The sequence below is a fragment of the Littorina saxatilis genome, linkage group LG11, assembly GCF_037325665.1.
Source record: "Littorina saxatilis isolate snail1 linkage group LG11, US_GU_Lsax_2.0, whole genome shotgun sequence".
In the NCBI taxonomy this organism is placed as follows: domain Eukaryota; kingdom Metazoa; phylum Mollusca; class Gastropoda; order Littorinimorpha; family Littorinidae; genus Littorina; species Littorina saxatilis.
The window spans coordinates 21,963,053-21,987,216 of NC_090255.1; the positions used below are offsets into that span (position 1 = coordinate 21,963,053).

The 24,164-nt window shown below is 41.6% G+C and overlaps 1 protein-coding gene across 6 annotated transcripts in view; it reads left to right on the forward strand.

Annotated features, from left to right (window-relative positions):
• The first annotated feature begins 2,425 nt into the window (after positions 1-2,425).
• Positions 2,426-24,164, forward strand: part of LOC138980013 (tudor domain-containing protein 7B-like) — a 53,668-nt gene continuing 31,929 nt past the window's right edge. For 3 of the 6 annotated variants that reach the window (XM_070352780.1, XM_070352781.1, XM_070352783.1), the window contains exons 1-12: positions 2,426-2,545; positions 2,818-2,976; positions 5,894-5,999; positions 7,271-7,382; positions 8,894-9,205; positions 9,822-9,942; positions 12,214-12,309; positions 15,529-15,558; positions 16,451-16,509; positions 18,692-18,825; positions 21,393-21,561; positions 23,615-23,652. In XM_070352780.1, the coding sequence (XP_070208881.1) occupies positions 2,874-2,976; positions 5,894-5,999; positions 7,271-7,382; positions 8,894-9,205; positions 9,822-9,942; positions 12,214-12,309; positions 15,529-15,558; positions 16,451-16,509; positions 18,692-18,825; positions 21,393-21,561; positions 23,615-23,652 (1,280 nt within the window). In that variant the 5' untranslated portion in view covers positions 2,426-2,545; positions 2,818-2,873. The remainder of the gene's footprint in view (positions 2,546-2,817; positions 2,977-5,893; positions 6,000-7,270; positions 7,383-8,893; positions 9,206-9,821; positions 9,943-12,213; positions 12,310-15,528; positions 15,559-16,450; positions 16,510-18,691; positions 18,826-21,392; positions 21,562-23,614; positions 23,653-24,164) is intronic. The other 3 variants (XM_070352782.1, XM_070352784.1, XM_070352785.1) reach the window with 3 other exon arrangements.

The window sequence follows — 24,164 nt, forward strand, 5'->3', positions numbered from 1 at the left end:
TGAAAGCACAAAGCCCTGCTAAACAAGTGAAATGCCTGTACGTATAGATCTGAACGAGAACAAAAGACGACATTCTTCTTGAAACCTGGTGGCCGAGCAGAAGAAAGTGCTCAAAGAAGTTTACTGTGCCGGTGTAACACGAAATTTTTACTCCACGAAAAATTTACTCCGGAGTAAATATTTCGTACGAAATTCTTACTCCGAGTACACTTTTCGTACGAGAAAAGAACTCCCCAAGGCACGAAAAAATTACTCCCTCCACGAAATTTTTACTCCCCATTTTTTTTACTTCCAGTAAAAATCTCGTATGCAAAAATGGGATGCGGGTGAAGGGATAATGCCAATAAGTGATCTCGCGCACACGAATGTCGCGCTACCCTCCTTCCACCACCAAGACTAACAGGGGACAAGGGAGTAAACATTTCGTACACCTGGCATGGGAAGTTAAATTGCTCGTGTTGGGGTGAAGTAATTTATTCGTTATTTATTCGTCAGGGGAGTAACATTTTTGTACGAAATGTTTACTCGGAACTCACCTGTCTTGGGGAGTAATTTTCTCGTGCAATGGGGGAGTGCTTCTTTCGTAAAGGGAGTAACTTTTTCGTACGAAATGTTTACTCCGGAGTAAAAATCTCGTGGGAGTCATTTTCTCGTGTTACACCGGTGAAGAAGTATGGCCTCATAATAACCTGATACATGTTTTGAGTCAAGACGTCCACGCCTTCAACAACGTCTAGCTCTCATGACCGCCGTACACCTCGAATAGCATTAACTGCTCAAGAGACGGTAAACGATAATAACCAACCACAGGGCCGGACCCAGGGGGGGGTTCCAGGGGTTCCGGAACCCCACCCCTGGAAAAAGCATGTACCTTGCTTTGAGTGGTTTTTTTTGTTTTTTTTAAATAAATTTTGTGTGTGTCTCTAACAAATTTTATTCAATGTGAAATCCGATGAGAAAAAGGTACCCCCCCCCCCCCCCCCCACAATGCTGCTCTTAACCCTCAAAACAAGGCCCAGAATGCACCAGATTGCACAGATTTTAACCGTTTTTCAAAAATGTTCCGGGGGAGCATGCTCCCCCCCCCCCCCCCTAGTTCGCGCGCCTGCTTCGCCATTTCGCTGATTTTCCCCCCCAAAAAAGGAGGAACCCCCCCCCCCCCCCCTTACAACTCATTTGGTCCGGCCCTGAACCATACATGACGAGGAAGGTGAGATAGGGGAGAAAGTTCCGCGAAGACAGGCGTCAGAATGAACATCATTAAACTGAGGGGTGACATGGGGCACTGTCGACACATGAGCCGTCCTGATGCTACATTTTGAAGGACCTGGATTTACGTTAAAATGTGATTGGCTGCTGCACAGCACAATTCCAGGCCTGGGCTTGGTGTTGGTCGTAAGGGGCTCCGCTCACCGTTATATGTAACTTCAGCAGGACCGACGACGCACTGCAGATTACCCCAGCCCGCTACACGTTGCATGAAAGGAAAACAGGCCAAGTACTCGTCATAATCCCTATCGCGGCATAAATAATAGGCAGTGCGTCGTCTGTGCCGCTGAAACTGTGCAGGTATATTCTGCCCATAAGTAGGCTAAGACGCCGATTCTCCAACAACAGTCTGTAGCTCAGTTTCGGGGGATAATTGCTGCTTACTGGAGCAAGCACTTCTGTCCGTATGTGTCTTTTTAGCGTTCATGTTTTGGTGAGTTGGTTTTTTTCACGACTGATCGCCGCATGTCCAACGTCGCTTCTATCTTGAGTAATGAAACTCAACCGACAACACTCAGTGAAGGCATACTGACTTTGCATGTTCTGTTTTGGGGCAGACGACTGACATTCTTGATTCTTCATTCTGCATCGATTCGGCTGAGCTTTGTCAAGTGGTGTCCTGATCCCCCCAAAAAATAATGTTAAAAAAACACGATTACAATTTGTTTTAAACCGCTGCCCGAAAAAATAAAACCAGGTCGGTCGGCAGTGTTGCTGCATAGTTTAAGGACATGCCAAAACATTTCTTTGTGGATATTGGCTCCTCAGAACATCACGGTCAATTTGGAGTTCCTGTTTGTGTCTTTTGTAAACAAATTGGATGCGGTCAAGCAAAGGAAATTCGTCATAAACTTGTACTACAACTACAAGTTGCAGTATGGGCCAATCAGCTCGCTGCCTTAGATTTTGTGCTGCAATGATTTCTAGTCTACTGATAAGCAAAAATGTTCCAAACAAATCTGAAGACTATTTCTGCACAAAGCTGCGTCAAACGTTACCTTTCCAGACCAATGCTACCGAAGTTTGAGAATGTAAAGGTGAGAAAACACGGCCGACGGGACTTGACAATTGCGCACATTTCAAGGGAGCGCAGCCAGTGAATGTAGTTCTCGCGCCTGGCGTAGTTTCCCTTGAAAACTCTTCACGTCTTTATGACGAGAAATGGGAATTTCCCGGGATTGAAATCACCAAGCGATTACATTTCTCACTTCTGCGTTGGACATTCGCTTGTTAATTGCACGAAAACCAAAGGCCTTGACTCATTTTGTGATTTTAGGTAAACAAAAACGTAAATATCGGCAACGCTGCCCTTGCTTTTAGCAGGTGTCGCAAACGTAGAGAAGAGGCTCCACGCTAAACGAAAGACGAAACAGAAAGCATCGAATGCACAAGTTTTTCTAAGAAGGTGGATCTAAACGCTGTAGTTGCTCATTGTTACTGTGAGAATGTATGTTATAGGAAGGGAGCAGCTGATTCTGATTTAAATTGCTTTCGCAAACTGTCAATTCTTGTTCATGTTGTTATTTTCCTTTCATGTTACATTTTCAGGTTAAAAGCTCCAGTTGACACCAAAAGACCAGGGTAGAGTGTAGGCCCCTTCAGCGATGGCAGGGGTAGACGAGAGTCCTGTTCTAAAGAACACCAAGGCCTGTATTCGGTCAGTGCTGATGAGCTGCAAAGAAGGAGTGGCTGCATCACGATTCTTTTGTAAGTTACTTTTGAAACTAGAGAATCACAATTCTTTTAAAAATTACTAAACTAGCACACAAATAAAATGAAATGTACTGGATGCAAATGCCTTTGAATCCAGGAAAGAAGGGCAGATTAAGTAAGTTATAATACAGGGGTGTCGTTTGGGTCGGCCCTTCGGCCAATCGCTGATTTTTTTTTACTTTGGCCGAAACTTTTATGTCCTTATCGACCAAATGTCCGAAGATTATTCGTCTGAATCGGCCCATTCGGCCATGATTTTTCCGTGTTTTTATTTTTATTGATCAGGTTTTGATTACTAAATTTTGCTGCCGATGTACTTAGTCAACTGACTGCCATTTATTTTCTTCACGAATGCCAAAAACGAAACAATGTTTTGAACGGAAGCCATTTATGATTTACGAAAATTAAAGCTGCCAGAGTTTTTTCCACTCTCTCAGCGTTTGCGTCCTCCGGTTCGTGATAGTTTCTCCAGTCAGTCAGTGATTTGGATTTGGGGGAGGGGGGTGGGGGGCATTTTATGACAATTCTTTATGGAAAATGAAACAATGCAGTGATGGTGTGACTAACAGCTGAGCAGGATTTAGTTTTAGTCTTTTAGTTTTACTGGTGTTATTCTTCAAACACATATTTCCTAGTCATGGTACACCTCTCTGACCCCAGAACACTCACATTTTGGACACACATCAGTGACAGTCCGTTTTTGTTTTACTGCCCTCTTGTGCTTCAATGTTACGGCGACTTTCGATGAGCCAAAATAGTAGCCGAAAGTTTTCTGAAATGTCCTAAAGCTCTCTGACAGTTTCGGCTAAATGTCCGAACATAAACATTTCTAAGCAACGCCCCTGTATGTATATTTATATATATCAAGGGTTGACGTCACAATTCATATTGGGCAAAACAGCGCCGCGTGACTCCAGTCCAATATGTGCATGCCAAGAGCACTGTCAATGTTATTTTTGTTCGCACTCCTGATGACTATCTCTTTTGCCTGAAACTGAAGGCTAGCTGAAGTATGTGCCTTAATTTGCCCTTCAGATGTCCACATGACACTCAGAAATTGCTTACCAAGTATGCTTATGAGAGACCTTGATATTTAAAGCAGAACAGTGTGGACAGCAGATATTTTTTCAACATTTTTCTGTGAGACTGTGCATCAGATCCAAGTTATTAAATGAAATAAAACAAGACATCATTTTGCGAATGTCTCATCCTATAGACTTATTATTTGAAAGAAAACATTCTTGAAGAAAACTTGAAAATAGATTAGTACCATCATGCTATAAGTTCTGTCACTTCAGTCTGATTCCGAAGCAGTACAATTAGTTAAACCCCATGACATAACAAGGTAACGCAAACTATTAGTTATTATCGAGAATTGAATTAACCATATCCATTCCCGGTCAGGCGGTGTGCACGTGGTGCGACAACGGCCACTGCGTGGTGAAATACGGACTTGGTGTAGCATCTATGCATGGGGCAAGCTAGGAAAAGATAACTCTCGCTGCAAACCACGCCCACTCAAAAATCCGGTCGGCGATTTGGCTCCGGACCCCAGGGTCAGGTTACGGCAAAGTACGTTGTTTTGAGTGGTTGGTTGTGGACGATACTGACCGGTACCACTAGCAGATACATAGGGCTGGAGGTGCATTGACATTTTTTTCGCCAGGTCGCGAGAATTCTATAAAATATATATATGCAAGCGAACTTTTGTCATTTTTTGACTCACATGCGAAGCAAAAGTGAGTCTATGTACTCACCCGAGTCGTCCGTCCGGACGTCCGGAAAACTTTAACGTTGGATATTTCTTGGACACTATTCAGTCTATCAGTACCAAATTTGGCAAGATGGTGTATGATGACAAGGCCCCAAAAAAATACATAGCATCTTGACCTTGCTTCAAGGTCAAGGTCGCAGGGGCCATAAATGTTGCCTAAAAAACAGCTATTTTTCCCATTTTCTCTGAAGTTTTTGAGATTGAATACCTCACCTACATATGATATATAGGGCAAAGTAAGCCCCATCTTTTGATACCAGTTTGGTTTACCTTGCTTCAAGGTCAAGGTCACAGGAGCTCTTCAAAGTTGGATTGTATACATATTTTGAAGTGACCTTGACCCTGAACTATGGAAGATAACTGTTTCAAACTTAAAAATTATGTGGGGCACATGTTATGCTTTCATCATGAGACACATTTGGTCACATATGATCAAGGTCAAGGTCACTTTGACCCTTATGAAATGTGACCAAAATAAGGTAGTGAACCACTAAAAGTGACCATATCTCATGGTAGAAAGAGCCAATAAGCACCATTGTACTTCCTATGTCTTGAATTAACAGCTGTGTGTTGCATGACCTTGGATGACCTTGACCTTGGGTCAAGGTCACATGTATTTTGGTAGGAAAAATGTGTAAAGCAGTTCTTAGTGTATGATGTCATTGCTAGGTTTAGTTACCCTAAAGGTCGAGGTCAAGCATGTGAGTCGTATGGGCTTTGCCCTTCTTGTTTCTTTTTGCGATAGGGCGAGTGCACCACCGAAATTAGTTGATGAGAACGTAGTCGGGTGTTTCATCTTTCATTAGCAACTGAAAAAATAAGGGGAAAGTTTTGTGTGTGTGTGATTGTTATAAATCACACTTTTGTTTAAAATGCTAAAACATATTATTCTTGTGGGTTTTATAGCTTTTTAAAAAGGCATGATCTCATTTTTTGCTATCAGGAGAGGCCCCAAAATGGCCTTTATAATTCTAACATTCATTTTCTGTCAGGGGGGCTTCGCCCCCCTGAACCCCCTACCGGGGCGTTGCCCCTGGACCCCACCAGGGGTCTAAGCGGCCCCTGGATCCCGGCTCACTTTCCTACTTTTTGAACATTTGCTGGTCTCATGTCTAATGAGTTAATGTTGTTGTGCAGATGACTATAGGGATGTGACAGGGGAGAGCATTCCCTATCAAAAGCTGGGCTTTGCCAATGTGGGCAACTTCATCAAGTCTATTCCTGATGTCGTCTGCGCCAGAACGTATGATCTACATTACTTTTCTGCTCTTTCTTCTGTCTTTGCTGTTAGCTTATTCTGATTTGAAACAGAGTTTATTTGGTTGGTCAAGTTTTAACGTTCAGTTGTTGATACAGTCTAGTAGCGGTTATAGTTTGTTGGTTTGGGGTGTGGGTATTGGGCGGACAAAATTAATTTTCCTTCACCGAAGACTTTTCAAATTTTGACAGTACAGTGTTCTTGCTTTCTGAATTTGCAGCAATTATGTATTGTAATTTGTATTGTTTTATTTTTCATCTTACTTAGCTCATTTAATATAAATTTACATACACGTCATGTCCGAATTTAGTGGTTTCTGATCCAGTAAGATGGGGAGCGAGAACTGTACTTTGTGTACATGTACCGCAAGTGAGTGTAGTCAACGACAGCTGAAAATCTACAGTTGTATCTGAGCCTGCCATGCGATTGCAAGATTGTGACATTCTTTGCAGTGAGCGATTTGTACAGTGGAACCCCCCATTTAGGACATCAAAAAAGCTTAAAAAATCAGGTCTTAAAAAGGAGGGAGTCTGAAATAGAGGTAAATATACAGAGGTTATGAACAGAAAGTCTGAAAAAGTGAGGTCTTCAAAGAGGTCTTAAAGGGGGGGGGGGGGGAGGGGGGTCTTAAAAGGGGGGTTCAACTGTATCTAAGCCTGCAGTGTGATTGCAGGATTGGGGGTGAAGTGAAATACATTGCAGTGGCATATATTTGTACAATGGAACCCCCCTTTTAAGACCTCAGCCCACCCTCCGCGGGTTAGGGGGAAGAATTTACCCGATGCTCCCCAGCATGTCGTAAGAGGCGACTAACGGATTCTGTTTCTCCTTTTACCCTTAAGTGTTTCTTGTATAGAATATAGTCAATTTTTGTAAAGATTTTAGTCAAGCAGTATGTAAGAAATGTTAAGTCCTTTGTACTGGAAACTTGCATTCTCCCAGCAAGGTAATACCTTGTACTACGTTGCAAGCCCCTGGAGCAATTTTTTTGTTAGTGCTTCTGTGAACAAGACACAATTGACAAGTGGCTCTATCCCATCCCCCCCCGCTTTCCCCGTCGCGATATAACCTTGAACGGTTGAAAAGGATGTTAAACACCAAATAAAGAATTAGAAAGAAAGACCGCAAAAAAATCTGATTAAAATCAGGTCTTAAAAAGCAGGGAGTCTTGAATAGAGGTAAATTTACAGAAAGTCTGAAAAAAGAGGTCTTAAATGGGGGGTTCAACTGTATCTAAGCCTGTTGTGTGATTGCAGGTTTGGGGGTGAAGTGACATACTTTGCGGTGGCCGATGCAGCCACTCAGCACATTCAGAGCCTTATTCAGCGACAGAAAAGCAACCCCAAGAAAAGCAAGTCGCTGAGAAAGGTAGGCGTGGTTTTGTGAAAATACAGTGTCTGAAATCTAAGCAAGGGAGACAGTGTGTTTTGATGTTGGCGTTTAGGGGTGATAATTGAAACTCAAAGTACCCGTCAGTGTGTTTTGTTGTTAGTGTTACTGTTAGTGTTTGTTTGTTTGTTGCGGATGAAGCTTAGATAAGCGAAAATTCGTACTGTCTTGTGCTGTTCTTGTATCGGTGAGTACAGATATCTTTTGTTTTTTAACTTCATCTCACCACAGTCACTTTGTTGTTTAGGTTACTGTTAGTGTTTAGTGGTGATAATCCAAACTTGATTTACCTATCCACTCAGGTGAGAAGTACCTATCTTTCATATCCTGGCTACTGCCAGTCATTTACCGTTCCGTCTGAGTATTGATTGTTTTGTGTGTGTGTGTTTGGAAAATGACCTGGCACAAGAGTGCACTAGGCCATTTCTGTTTAAAATTCTTATTGTACAGTTTGGTTACATTCTTTCCATGAAATCAAGCGACAGGTCCCAAATTGCAGCAAAATAGAGACTCTGTGACAAGAGAGACTATAGTGATGCTAGACAAAATGATGAAAACTTGGTTATTCTATCTAAGTGGTGCTGTTCTGCCAACTTCACCGTGAACTTGGCCAATAGGGGAGGAGATAAGAGTAGTAAGGTCTACTAGGTGGGTGTGTCGAATAACTGTGTCAGATTATTAGACGGTCTCTGCCTTTGTGAAAAGGGTTCAGTGGATGATTTAGTTGCATCTGCTTTAGTTCGATAATAATAGTATTAGTAATAATATTATTTATCATTATTTTTTCTATGGTGCGGGTCTTGAAAACGGCTCCTGGCAAGCACTTGTTCAAACTGAATTGAGGTGTTGGTTCTGACTACTTCAGATAGCAAACAAGTGTTAATTACAGTAATGGGTCAGTTTTTGATGTTGGCTGTTTTCTTATGTGATAGATTGGTAGTGGTGAAGGCAAGGACTACACTTGCTACACGATCAAAAACTGAATCAAAACATCCACTTCTAGTCAGCACATGCGATGTAAACACTTCGTGGCCGCCATGACAGTTTGAAACCTTCGAGAACTACTTTGCGAGTTGCGAGTTGCAAGCAAAATAGTCCGCACTTGAAGAAGCTAATATTTCAAAAGAGAGTCTTTTAGTGTCATTTAACTTTTATTTGACACATTCTCATAATATTGCGAGACAGTACATGGGCTTTTGGGGTAAAATCAACGGAATTTATTTTCAGGTTCTCTACAGTAAACTACTACGCGCAACCCGTGACGTGTCGCTAAAAATAGACGCCAGCACAGCCCGCGAGCGGTGGCCTTCGCTAGATGCACTGAAGCTGAGCTGTGCCAGTCCTTCCCTTTAGTAGTCCTTGGGTGAAGGAAACAACGTGTTTTTTTGCAAAGCAACTGATCATTTTCTCTGAGCAGCATTACATTGATTTCTACTCTAGTTTGTAGAAGTCATTCTTTCACTTAAAATTTGTTCAACAACGTGTTGCAGGGTGCAGCCCGCATCCCCAAGTTCCACTCACAGGTGGGCCGTTTCATGTCGTCCCGCGGAGGTCACAGGCCAGGACCTCCCTTCCGACCTCCGCCAAACAACGTCAGCGGCTTTGCTCAACCTCGACACTTTGGTCTCAGGTCGCCACTTGCCAATTCTTTTAACTCCAGCGATTTTTCACCGCTGACGGTGACTGTCAGAAGCAGACTCGGAGGTGTTGAAGACGAGCGAACGATTGACCGGCGGGAGGGAGCTAACGGAGGACGTTTCATGGCCAGTAGTGCTTTGAAAGCCGCTGTCAGGGAAAAGAAAGTTAGTACAGTACACAAACTACAAGTCATGTGGAGCGATACAACATTTAGTCAATCTGTCAGCCAATTTTTTTTTAAAAGATCAACTTTGTGAGGCTTGGTAAGCCGAAGACCGAGACAACTTGTGAGGCTTGGTTAGCCGAAGACCAAGATAACGTTTGAGGCTTGGTTAGCCAAAGACCGAGACGAATTGCGCTGGTGTCCGCAGATCATGAACGCATAAGACCGGTTTTCTTTGACTTCCAGCAAATTTTCAGACTAAACATGACATAGCTGTATATTTTTGGACTCAGGAAATGATAAGAAAAACAATTCAATCATTTTGAATCTATAATCAACATTTTAATTTTTAAAAACATGAACGATTAGTTTTTAAGCTTCCAATATGAATTGCAAACTCATATTCTGGACAAGGTTAAAAATGTTTGACCAAAATTTGAATCAATTTGATTGGAAAAACGAGGTCGTCACAGTGCCACATCAACTTTTTTTAAAGCAAGATTTGTCATAAAATACATTTAATAAAAAAAATGCAGAAGACAAATTTGGTGGGGATATCATTTGGAAGAATTCTCAAGGTTGATGCTATATATAATTTGTTTCTTTTCTAAATTTAGTCAGAATTGTTGCAGCCTGTGGGACCTAGTCGTAACTACGAGTTGCCTCCAAGGTTCCAAAAAATGCAATCCGGTGGGGTGGTTACAAATACTGGCGGCGCCTCTGACAGACCTATAGCAGGTAAGTGACCTTTATTTTTGCTGGCTGTGACCTTGGATCAGGAGCTTGTGACTGAGCTTATGAAAACCTTGGGTCTTCTGATGCATTGTATTCTACTTCACACATTTTAGCAGCTCTTTTGGGTGTAGTGGAGTGTGGATTGCAAAATTAACAATTTTATACAAAAACTCATAGAATTAGAAATAAAATATTCTCATGTTAGGAGTTGAGGGTGGTTTTTTTTTCAATTCTCTTTTTCTTTTATTTGAAACTCGTGTTTCTATTTGTAGTTGTCAACTGAGGAACTGGAAAGGCACTGTTTTAAGTAGCAGAGTGGCCACGTCTCCTTGTTGTGTCCTGGGCTGTGGTGCACAAAAAGTTACCACCCAAACGGGAGCCAGCCGCAGTATTGGATTTGTTGAAACTTTGAGATTTGCTGTTATGTCTATAAAAAAAATTTTTAAAAATTAATTAAATTAAATTAAACAAGAGGCGAAGCCATCAAGGCTCACGTAAGAAATCGACAAACAGTAACACAAACTCAATCACTCCGTCACACAGAAAGCGAAACACTAGATCTGGATCTGTCTGTCTGCATGTAGCCTACTTACAAGGACACGACTGCCAACTAGTCTTGGCGCGCTCAAAATAATAATGACCGAGACTTTCAGCACTTCCTTCGCGTGACGTCTAACCCTCTTACGTCATAATGTGACGTCAATGTAATGTGACGTCTTCAAATGTTAGAGTTTCTACCACAGACATACACACGCACATACGCACGCACGCACGCACGCACGCACAGACAGACAAAGTTACGATCGCATAGGCTACACTTACGTGAGCCAAAAATGACTTCCCACGTTCCAAGTTTCAGAATCAAAAAGCAAGAAAGGTAATTTGTTGGAACGTTTAATTTGACAAAACAAAACACACGGCAGCCAGCCGCAGTGTTGGTTTTTAATTTGTTGAAACTTGTTTTGTTTTGTCAAATGAAACGTTTCAACAACTTACCTTTTTTGTTTTTTGATTGTGATTTCAAAGAATCTGACTGCGCAGTTTGTTCGCTCCCATTTGGGTGGCACCCGCTTGGGTTCGTACACCTCAGCCCTAGTACTCATTTCTGCTTCTCCCTATGTGTCAGCAGTCAGAATATGGGTCAGAGAAAATGTAAGCCACACCGACACGTGCCCCTGTAGATTCGCGCTATGTACCTGCTGTTGTTGCCTTGTCTTGATAAAGTAATCGGACGTGTATATATTTTTGTTTGAGATAGCAAAAAATGAATGCAGACGTGCGATTGAATTTACGAAAATGCTAAACTTGTATTCCATGTTGTTACAATTGAGTCTTTAAGCTTCACAGGGGTTGGCAGCTATGATTATAATTGATGAGTATTATCATCAGGAAAATAGTATTATGAATATCATCAGGAAAATGTATTGTTGTGCTGCTATGACAAAAAAGCTTGAACAGATTATTGTCCAGTAGCAGTTTATCAAGTATAGTGCCACACACTGACACAGCTTCAGGACAGCAGAAAAGCTTGACAAATTTGTCCTGTAAGTGTAATATTATACAAGTAGACTAAGATTTGTCCTGTAAGTGTAATATTATACAAGTTGTGCTACACAGCTTCAGGACAACAGAAAAGCTTGAAAAGATTTGTCCTGTAAGTGTAATATTTTACAAGTAGACTACACAGCTTCAGGACAACAGAAAAGCTTGAGAAGATTTGTCCTGTAAGTGTAATATTATACAAGTAGTGCTACACAGCTTCAGGACAGCAGAAAAGCTTGAAAAATGTGTCCTGTAAGTGTAATATTATACAAGTAGACTAAGATTTGTCATTTAAGTGTAATATTATACAAGTAAGTGCTACACAGCTTCAGGACAACAGAAAAGCTTGAAAAGATTTGCCCTGTCACTGTAAGTGTAATATTTTACAAGTAGACTACACAGCTTCAGGACAACAGAAAAGCTTGAAAAGATTTGTCCTGTAAGTGTAATATTATACAAGTAAGTGCAACACAGCTTCAGGACAACAGAAAAGCTTGAAAAGATTTGCCCTGTCACTGTAAGTGTAATATTTTACAAGTAGACTACACAGCTTCAGGACAACAGAAAAGCTTGAGAAGATTTGTCCTGTAAGTGTAATATTTTACAAGTAGACTACACAGCTTTGGGACAACAGAAAAGCTTGAACAGATTTGTCCTTTGCATGTAGCATTTTGTCAAGTTGCTTGAGTTGTTTTGCTGCAAAATGAGCTTGAAGTTGAAGGTTTTTTGTAGGTCGGGTGACTTTGTTACCCATACCCCTTGAGGACATTCAGGTGATCTTGACTAACAGTAGATCGGCACCAGACAGTAGAACTGCTCATTGTGATGGTGAGAGTGTCATTGAAATTATGCTGATGAAGTCGAATTTAACGCCTTCTTGTTCTACCCGAGATGGGTAGTCCCACAACTGGGAACCCCATAATGGGTGATGCTATTAGCGACTCGCACACATAATGAACAATGCTGTGGCTAAATCATTCGGGAATTCACTACTTTTCTGTTATCTGAATGTGTATTGATTATCATTTTAGAACGTGTACATAAAGCAGTCTGCTTGTTAACGTTCTTAATGTTGTTATTGTTTGTTGTTGTATCAAAGAAAATGAATAAAACACACTTAAAACAATTCACTACAGTGGTCCCTGAAAATGTTCGTACATTGCAGATTGGCCAGTCATAAGAGGTATATGTTGTGAAAATAATGGACAAAGTGATGACAGAAGATGGCTTCCCATCAGAAGGACCTCATATCTCAGCAACGATTTCATCAAAAAAGATTAACCCCTTCACTGCCCACCCCGTACTAGGTACGTGGTCATTTTCGGTTTGTCGTACGCCCATAACCTTACCTTGTACGTGGGATTTGCATTAGCAACATTTCAGGACATTTCTGAAAATTAAATGGGAGGTAACCACTGTCCAAGTACTTGTAGGGGTTCTAAACACAGTTCTTTCCCATAGACCGTTCGGATAAGTTAGTACCACGTGGTGAAAACTGTGTTAGAAATGTAGAACCGATCTATAGCATTCACAATGGCGGCCGAAAGTCGGACCTCAACTCGTAGACCTGTTTTCAAGCAATACAGTGTTCTGGAAGCTCTACAAGAAGTGATTTATGGATTACCACACAGAAGAATACTTTTATGGGCTGTAATGTGAGTACCTGATGTTTGACACCAGTTTTAGCAGTGTTTTGTGTGGTTTTACATGCTGCAATGTGTGTGTGTGTAAGTCCGGAAACTGTAATTTTTGACAAAAATGGTCATTATATCAATTTTTACTATAACAATCACAAAGTCCAATGATCATGTCATCCTATAATAGCCAAGGGTATAAGCAAAACACATGCCAAAGATCTAAGAGATATCTCAATAAATGATCGAGCAGTGAACAGATTAGTGAACCTACCGAAGAAAGCGAAATTTTGCCCTGGCACACAGCAATACCAAAATGCTGTTATACTGTGGCAGTGAAGGGGTTAACTGGAGCAAATGTAAGGGAAAAGAGATCCTTTTGATGCAAAAAAGTTTCGTAAACTGTTCCTTCGGTTGAGAGAGAAAAAAATTCATTGTTGGGAAGTGTTTGCTAAGCAAGGGACCGTAAAAACAAGCAGCGTTTGTTACGTGTGAGATTCCGTTGGGGTCACCAGATTTGGGGTTGCGCACTGTGGGGTCACCCATTGTGGGTGAAGGTGGTGAATTGGGCGTCTTTGGCAGAAATCACTTGTAACCCGTTTCTAGTTCACGTTTTCTTTTCTTCATGATTGGCTTACCCATTATATCAACGGGTTTGATATGATGCTTGAAATTGCTTGTCATTTTTCTTTTTTTTGTTTTTTGCTGTCATTTGTGTTTGGTTTGTTGATTATTTTGCTTCCTATTATTGATTCCAAATGATGCAAAATGATATTGCACATTTCTGTGAGATTATTTTGATGTTGGTTGGTATGGTTTTCTTTGCTCTGCCTTCAATGTTATATTTTCGTAATGATTAAGGCTTTGAGATAATTCAGTATTTAGCGTTCCTATGGTTTCCAAAACTACTGTCTGATTAGTGTCATTCAAAATATTTTATCCTACTTTCAGTGCATATGAGGTTCAGTTGTACACGCAGAGCTGCCATGGCAACTGCTACGTTTTAAGACACATTTCTACGCTGCTACGCCAAGCTTTCAATGAGCGCTTCTGGGGTGATAATGCGAGACAACTCATGTGATCTTGCCGCAAGGTGGCGCCAGTTACCATCCGAAAGAAAGAAGGGGCATAACCTCACCAGAACCGACCATTGTCTGTTTACCGTATAAAATGCACGACTTGCACACAAACTGTTACCAAACCGATATGCTATTTGGGACCAATGCAAGTTTTTTTCCTTTCTCGTGTGATCTTGCCGCGAGGTGGCGCCAGTTACCAGCCGAAAGAAAGAGGGGGCATAACCTCACCAGAAGCGCCCATTGCTATGCTCAAACAAATAATTGCAAACATGCGACAGTTTGCTCTTTCTTGCGAGTCCTGGTACTCAATTCTGGTTCACACTCCTTGTAGCGGTCACAACTTGAGTCATGAAACATTGTCCACACTGAAAAGTGGAACTGCATTGGCCATTATTTTATTTTTTTCTAAATTAACTTTTTTTAAATGTATATATATATTCTGAATTTAGTTTGGACAATGCTGCACCAAAACACCATTTTCTACGCTACATTTTTTTTTTTTAAATGTCAATTTGCTGCACTTAATTGTGGTTTCACTGTGGTTGGCAGGCCTGTACATGCATTCTTATTTCTATTTTGATACTTGTTCATGTGAAACATTGTGTTGAATCTTGCTGGTGGATTTTAACAGGATGTACTAATTTAATTATTCTGTTGAGCAAAACAGCCACATGGTCCTAACCAGCTGCTCATGCATGTGACTGTAGACAAATACCGTGAAAATATTTTGTTCATAGAAAATTTATAAAAACTTGAAAACAACTATTTTCCGAGCTTATGAAAATTGGGATGTGGGGGGAGGGGTGGAGCTGAAAGTGAAAGTTAGACTCGAACCTAATTTAGTCTGTCTTGGTTATTTTGCTGTAGTGCAACTGTGGGCGGGGATATAGCTCAGTTGGTAGCGCGCTGGATTTGTATTCAGTTGGCCGCTGTCAGCGTGAGTTCGATCCCAGGTTCGGCGGAAATTTATTTCAGAGTCAACTTTGTGTGCAGACTCTCTTTGGTGTCCGAACTCCCCCCCCCCCCCCCCCCCCCCCCCCCCCCCCGTGTACACTACATTGGGTGTGCACGTTAAAGATCCCACGATTGACAAAAGGGTCTTTCCTGGCAAAATTGCTTTGGCACAGTTAATAATTGTCTACCTATACCCGTGTGACTTGGAATAATAGGCCGTGAAAGGTAAATATGCGCCGAAATGGCTGCAATTACTGGCCGTATAAAATTTCATCTCACACGGCATCACTGCTGAGCGCCTAGAACTGTACCCACGGAATATGCGCGATATAAGCCTCATTGATTGATTGATTGAATAGTTGTGTTTGTGTTTGTTGCAGTTGTTCAGCCCAGCCCCCAGACAGTGAAAGGTGACACTGGCTTTATTTTATTTGTTTAATTATTTATTTTTGGGATCAGGTTGCCAGCTTTGTTTCCCCTTTTTTTGTCACCTTATGAATTTTTGGTGGAAAGATTAAAAAGTGAGAAATACAGTATGATAAAGCATATCAGGCAGATACCGTCATCCATCCTGAGTTGATTCCTGTGCCAAGTAGTGATGATAATGAATTGACCATTATTGGTATTTTTCTATGATAGAGGAGATGAGGTTTACAAACAAAAGAAGTAAATTTATGGTATGATTTTGGGGGGGGGATTTTTTTAAATGGTTTTTTTTTTTTTTTTTTTTTTTTTTCAACCTGTTATAAGGTTAATGAGGCTGTTGATCTAAAAATGTAAGAATTTGATTGTTAAAAGAAAAAGACCTATGAAAAAGAAGGGAAAAAAAGGGTTTGGTTAACACAATTTGTGTTTCTTTATTTAGAGAAATTAATTGCTGCAGTTATTGTTTAGTCCTACTCATTGTATTATTTTTTCCCCATTTGTGTTTCAAATCAAAGCTTCTTCGTTTGATGGTGTTTGTTTGAAGATTATCTGAATTGTCTTCAAAAGCAAATAAAAAGGGAACTAATAATTTCACATCTACAATACAGTGGAACCCCCCTTTTAAGAACTCAACAAATCTGACAAAATCAGGTCTTAAGAAGGAGTGAGTCTCAAAATTGGGGTAAATGTACAGAGGTAAATGAATAGAAAGTCTAAGAAAACCGGGTCTTAAAAGGGAGGAAGTCTTAATCTGGGGGGTCTTAAAATGGGGGTTCCGCTGTATGTTTTTTGGGTTTTGTTTTTTTAAGAAATGAGGACCTACTAACTGGGCCATTGTTTTCCTTGTTTTAATCTCCCTCTGATTTTTATTTGCAGAGGGTCCAGTGGTTTCAGAAGACGCCCTTCCAAGGAATGCTAAGACATGGGCGGAGAAGGTGAGAGGGGAACTAGGAGTGTGTGTGTGTGTGTGTGGGGGGGGGGGGGGGGGAAGATAGTTGTTTGCTTGTTTTGCTTCTGTTGTAACATTATTTTGTGTGTGAATCTTCTGGATCAAACTTGGTGATAAAAGGTAGAAATGGTTTATGAAGAGTTGTCTTTCTTGAGCAGTATTCAATTTGCTAAGGGAGGTAATCGGTCACTTGCATTGAGTGAAACACATTCTGCACAGCTGCCAGTCTATGATTTTAACAGTGTATTTGTTATTGGGACAATTGTTTGCACAAAATGTGGAACAAAAGAGAGAGAAAAAGTATAGTTAAAACTGCTCCTTTCAGACTTAAGAAGATCATACAGAAAGGGAGTTGTCTTTCTTGGTAAAAACTTCGCACATTATCTTAGGCAAAGAGGTAGTTTGAACAGAATTGTGCAATTGCCCAATGTTAGAGTTTAATAATGTCAGAAGGTGGGGTGTGTGAAGTAATAAAACCTGTAAATGCTTGTTGAAAGTAAAATACTTGTGAGATCAATTACTACGTTTTGATATAAAGTGTTGAACCTAGAAAAGACCATTTTTCAAAAATATAAGAAATTTTCAATGGCCCTTGTTCTGTACATATGATATCGATATACGAAATATACGACTCACCTTCGTTTATATCATTTTGTTTGTACTTGCGATACATTTTCGCAGGGAAATTTCAATGTAAAGTAATGTTAGGGTTAATAGAGTTTTTCTGTTTTGTTGGGATATGATCCTTGAGTCGCCTGTTGGTGAGATATGTGCGGGTTATAAATATTCGTATTATTATTTATCATTATTATGATCACCATATAAGTTTACCATGAACCAACCTGTAAGCCCCCCACCCCTTATGCACCAATGTTGCTCTCTAAAGTAGGGGATGGGCGTTTACTGTACCCTATGTAGGATCAGTTCCTCTTGAAAAATAAGGGTATTTGATCACTTGAAATAAACATGTTAGTAGGCTGTGTGTGCCAGTGGAACCCGGAAACTTACCGCAACAATCCCTTTGTGCCATGGTTTTAGAACAAATGCACCTATCTCTAATGAAAATGATGATTCAAGATCTGCTTTGTTTCAACGGCGTTAGCTGCGTGTGTCTGTATGTTAACCCCTTCACTGCCCAGCACGTACTCGGTACGTGGTCATGTTTGGTTTGTCATACGCCCATGCACGTACTAGGTACGTGGCATTTACATCAGCACTTTTCAGGACATTTGTGAAAACTAAATGGGAGGTAACCACTGTCCAGTTTTTTCCCATTGACAATTCAGATAAGTTAGTACCACGTGGTGAAAACTTTTTTAGAAGTTTTTTCCGATCTATAAGATTCAAAATGGCGGCCGAAAGTCGGACATCAACTCGTAGACCTGTTTTCAAATGATACAGTGTTCTGGAAGCTCTACAAGAAGTGATTTATGGATTACCACACAGAAGAATACTGTTATGGGCTGTAATGTGAGTACCTGATGTTTGACACCAGTTTTAGCTGTGTTTTCTGCGGTTTTACATGCAGTGTGTGTGTGTGAAAGTTTGGAAACTGTAATTTTTGACAAAAATGGTCATATCGATTTTTACTATAACAATCACAAACAAAGTCCAATGATCATGTTATCAGATAATAGCCAAGGGTGTAAGCAAACCACATGCCAAAGATCTAAGAGATATCTCAATAAATGATTGAGCAGTGAACAGATTAGTGAACCTACCGAAGAAAGCGAAATTTGCCCTGGCGCACAGCAATACCAAAATGCTGTTATACTGTGGCAGTGAAGGGGTTAATCACAGCGTATTCAAACGAGAGTTTGTTCACTCGCTTTCAATCCACAAGCGTCAAGCTTTGCAATATCTGGCGAGTCTCACATATCTTCGTCCTGTTTTTGGCATAGCTATCCAGAGACTGCAGTGGTAAAGTATTAACATACTTGGTCGCTTTTGACACAACAATCCGTCTGTGCAAAGATACTAACTTCACAAGAAATAGACTTGATTGCGTATGCAATATGCTGTGTTTTGCAAGCAACATAAACACGCCAACCAAAATCACCTTTGATTATTTTTCCAAAAACTTCACCAATAGTCAACACGATATACGGACAGTTATTTGTGATATCTGTGGAAAAATCATATTATTGTTTGTTTTTAATGTATTTCAGCTACTGAAAATCTACCCTCAGGGCCTTTGGTCCACGCGTTTCACAGTGCTGTACAACGAAGAATTCAGACAGGAGCCGCCAAGCAACTTGATGGATATTGTGCAGACCTGGACAGATATTATAAGGATAGAAATGTAAGTACAGTGGTATACCCCTTTTGAGACTATCTAAACTGAGAAAAATTAGATCTTAAAGAGAGGGGGTCTTCTGCGTTCGTGGGCTGAAACTCCCACGAAATTTACGTGTATGACCGTTTTTACCCCACCATAAAGGCAGCCATACGCCGCTTTCGGAGGAAGCATGCTGGGTATTTTCGTGTTTCTATAACCCACCGAACTCGGACATGGATTACAGGATCTTTTCCGTGCTCACTTGGTCTTGTGCTTGCATGTACACGCGAAGGGGGATAAGCCACTAGCAGGTCTGCACATAAGTTGACCTAAGAGATCAGAAAAATCTCCACACTTAACCCACCAGGCTTTGAACCCTCGACCTTCCGATTAAGAGGCCGACGTAAAGAGAGGGGGACTTAAAATGGAGATGAATTTACACAGGTTATGAACAGCAAGTCGTGACAAAGCAGAGTCTAAAAAAAAAGGGGGGGGGGGGGGGTGTACATTGTGGATTCCACTGTACTGACAGTACTTGTTAATGTTATCAAGGAAAGAATTGGCTGAGTTGCACGAACCGAAAGTGGATGCCACCCAAACGGGAGAGAACAAATGGCAGGGTCTGATTGGTTGAAATCACAACAAACTCACAATCCAACGCTGCGGGTGGCTCCCGTTTAGGTGGCAACTTGGTCGTGTACCTCAGCCCTGGTTAGTAACAGGGAGGATCGTAATTCAGTGACACTTCCCTTTTACGACTGCAAAGAACCTGAGAAAACCAGGTTGTAGGAAAGAGAGAGTTTTATTATGGAGGTGGATGGACAGCGTTATTTAACGAAGATGCCTCTGCCTTCCAACACGTGCTGTGTAAATAGTGGAGCTTGATTTTTCTGATTTCCCATGTCAAGGAAAGCGCAGACCTGCTAGTGCTTGATAGCTAAAGTATTAGCTTCTTCAGAGGTGATGCTAGGCTCACGTAGACATTTCACTACAGGTCGCTTTGGATGTTAGATCTCAAAGTTCAGACTATTGTGCATTCATTTTAATAACAGGGAGATCATGTTAAATATAGTCAGCCTATTAGCAATGAGTGGTCAAAGTTGTATTTTGGGACTCAAAGATTAGATTTGTCATGCTGGATGGTCAAATCGTCCCCCCGCGGGTTAGGGGGAAGAATTTACCCGATGCTCCTCAGCATGTCGTAAGAGGCGACTAACGGATTCTGTTTCTCCTTTTACCCTTGTTAAGTGTTTCTTGTATAGAATATAGTCAATTTTTGTAAAGATTTTAGTCAAGCAGTATGTAAGAAATGTTAAGTCCTTTGTACTGGAAACTTGCATTCTCCCAGTAAGGTCATATATTGTACTACGTTGCAAGCCCCTGGAGCAATTTTTTGAGTCACTTGAGAAAAAGTGACTATGTAATCGGTCAGTGTTAGTCTGTCCGGCCGGCCGTCCGGCCGGCCGTCCGGCCGGCCGTCCGTAGACACCACCTTAACGTTGGACTTTTCTCGGAAACTATCAAAGCGATCGGGCTCATATTTTGTTTAGTCGTGACCTCCAATGACCTCTACACTTTAACGATGGTTTCGTTGACCTTTGACCTTTTTCAAGGTCACAGGTCAGCGTCAAAGGAAAAATTAGACATTTTATATCTTTGACAAAGTTCATCGGATGTGATTGAAACTTTGTAGGATTATTCTTTACATCAAAGTATTTACATCTGTAGCCTTTTACGAACGTTATCAGAAAAACAAGGGAGATAACTAGCCTTTTCTGTTCGGCAACACACAACTTAACGTTGGGCTTTTCTCGGAAACTATAAAAGTGACCGGGCTCAAATTTTATGTGAACGTGACTCATTGTGTTGTGAATAGCAATTTCTTCCTGTCCATCTGATGCCTCATATAATATTCAGAACTGCGAAAGTGACTCGATCGAGCGTTTGCTCTTCTTGTTTATTAGTGCTTTTGTGAACAAGAAACAATTAACAAGTGGCTCTATCCCATCTCCCCCCTTTGCCCGTCGTGATATAATCTTGAACGGTTGAAAACGACGTTAAACACCAAATAAAGAAAGAAAGAGGGTCAAATCGTCCACCCGATCACCAGGGGCGAGTAATAAATCCGCCTGGCTAGTAGTAATCGCCTGGGAACTCGCCTGGCTGGTGTGTGAAAATTCTTGACAAATACAACACTTACTATTGAGTTTCAAAGCCATATAAACACTGCAGATGCATGAACTGTGGTATGTACCGAGCCGGCGAAATTTCTGGCAGGCTAGTAACTTTCTTGAACTTACTCGCCCGGCTGGCGAGTTACAAATTTTGAGATTTGGCCATTCCTGTCATGTATTATCTCAACAACAGGAAGGCCATGTTAAATAGAGTCAGCCTATCAGCAATGCATGGTCAAAGTTGTGGTGGGAGATCATGTGTTTTACATTGTTTGTTCTTCTTCTTCTTCTGCGTTCGATGTTGATGGCCGTGCTAAATCCTCAGACCAGTGGCTGCCAGGAAATCCGCAGTCTTGCGCAGTTCGTCGGCAGGACCTACATTGTTTGTTGATTGCATCTCCTTTGAATCACTTACAGGAACAGAATCGCCAACAGGCAAGTCCTGTACCCTGCCGCTGAAGGCAGCCAAACAGCAGCTGTATCACCTGTGTCATCGCGCGTCACAGAGCAAAGGACAAGCAACACAATGTCTTCTGCTGAGGTCACGTCAAGGTCACAAACAGCAAGCTTGCAGCACAAGTGGGAGGTAGGTGATGCCCTAAACAGCCATGCTAACTTTCCTTAACCCTTTGAATACCGGGAGGCCCAGGGCAGTACTGTTATGAGGATTCTATGACAAGGGGAATAACTCCGCAACACATACACACACATCACATGAAAAAAATCAATGTGTACTTACTTTTTTTAATTAGATGGTTGGAAAAATCCCTCTAACATTCTTCTTTCAGAAAAATACAACTTTATAAGGGTTTACATCACCATCAGTTCATTAAAAAAAATGAAGAAGAGAAACTTCAACAATTGTACACCGAGCGTACCATCATATATCGGTTGCAAAGGCACACAACATCCAGAACAGTTCCTATGAATGGCAGTTTCTATTTGTAACTTCATCAAACTTGATGGGCAAATATGTCAGAGTATTATAATATGATCAGTTTCCTATAACTTTGTCATTTTGTAGACATACGTTGCAGATGAAAACATAGTCAAGTTTGCCGGAAAAAAAGTTAAAGCTGAACAACAGAGAACCCACACAAAATTAGTTAAACACAGTTCTTGATCAGAATGGAGTCCTTGAATTCACTGGTTAATACTCTTGGACAAGTTCTGGTGAAACTGTGCAAAGCACTGTCCCTTGCACAAATGCACAGAACACACCGGACAACCCCACACGGTCTGCACGCCGTAACCTAGCCCAGTGCGCACCTTTGCCTTCTCACACACCAAACAGTTCTTATAAAAATGAACAACTTCATCTCATTTGGTGTGGTCACATGCCAGTCCTTGTCTGTCTTGTTCTCTTGTTTCTGTTCCGCGTATCTGTTGGTCTCTGCTGCAATGGTATTCCAAAACACATCGGGCACAAGCAGACAGAAGTATTCAAATGGCTCTGCGCCAACAGGTAGGTCATGTGAAACGCCCACTTTGTACGACTGCTCTTTGTCGTATCCAGCGAAAGTCAGTGGCTTCACAGTTTGAGTAGGACTAGCCCAGTTCGTGTGCACTTCGTTTTTCTCCTTCTTGGAACTCTTCTTGCCTTTCTTTCGTTGGCTGGGCCCAGCAGCAACGGGTAGCTCGGTATCACTGTCACCCTCTTCAAAATCGCTGACATTTCCACCGCTGTCCTCAATTTCTTCGTTGAAATTCGCCAAAATGCGATCATTGTTCACCACCAAGTCTAAATCAACATCCGATTCGTCTCCACCGTCCACCTCATGCAATGCAAAGCCTTCAAAGTCGCTTTCTTCGTCTTCACTGTCGCCCATTATCGCACGCCAGAATTCGAAAGCGTCTTCCTCCGCCATTTTGTTGCGAAGGTTTCCGAGAAAAAAATCGATAAACTTAGAAAATTCACAGAAGACGAACGCAGCTACCTAAATTCAATGTGTAAACTCTGGCCGGAAGGTCGAAACCGGCACTCTCACGAGATCTCGCGCACTGCATTGGATTGTGGGATAGACCAAACCGAAAGTAGGTCAACGCGACCTAGTGTTCTGCGGGCCATATCGGGCGTTACGGAATCGGCACAGCACTTTTTTCGCGGGCGGTCCCGGGCCTTCCGGAGTGCAGAGGGTTAAGGCGGTCCTAATTGAGCCCGAAGTCGACTTTGCAAAGTCTTTTTATCGAAAACTCAGCGCTTAAGCTTCGTGCGGCCAGCTTCATGAAGTATATACTCTGCGTAGTCGACTTCGCCCAGTTCAGGACAGGCTTGAGACTTTGTTTTGTTCTGTGACCCGGACCTGTGTAGTTGTTTTCAAAGAGTTTTTGATTGTACGTGTCCTGTTTCTGTGAAAATGCTCACAGTCACGTGCTTAAAGACCCACTCTACCTGGTGAAAACAGTTCACGTCACCGTCTCAAGTCTATAGGATTATCCCACTACTTGGTCACATACCAAAAATGAACAGCCTGGGTACTCTGTGCACAGTGGTATATTTTTCAAAAAATAATTTTGTGAAAGGCACTGGGGCCTTTTTCAAAAATTGATTCATCAGAAAAATTCCAACTCACCAAAGCAAGCTGTCAGGATCTCTGAGATGAGCAAATTTGTAAAAAAATGACTGTTGGCTGTTTCAGAATTTCATCGTTCCCATAGCCCAGCTGTTTGAAGTCGGGTAAGTTGCAGAGGGTGTTGTACCTTTTCATCATTATGGCCATTTCTTTTGTTATGTGTTGATGATTGTGTTGTTTGCTTGTTACATGCATTTAATATTTGTAATGTGAACTAGCAATGTGAGGGTGCGGGTATGACCGGCACGGTTGGCCTAGTGGTAAGGCGTCCGCCTCGTGATCGGGAGGTCGTGGGTTCGAACCCCGGCCGGGTCATACCTAAGACTTTAAAATTGGCAATCTAGTGGCTGCTCCGCCTGGCGTCTGGCATTATGGGTTTAGTGCTAGGACTGGTTGGTCCGGTGTCAGAATAATGTGACTGGGTGAGACATGAAGCCTGTGCTGCGACTTCTGTCTTGTGTGTGGCGCACGTTATATGTCAAAGCAGCACCGCCCTGATATGGCCCTTCGTGGTCGGCTGGGCGTTAAGCAAACAAACAAACAAAAAGGGTGCGGGTATGGATATGTGTGGTGTGGGTTATGTGTGTATTGATGTGTACTTTTATGTGTCTATACT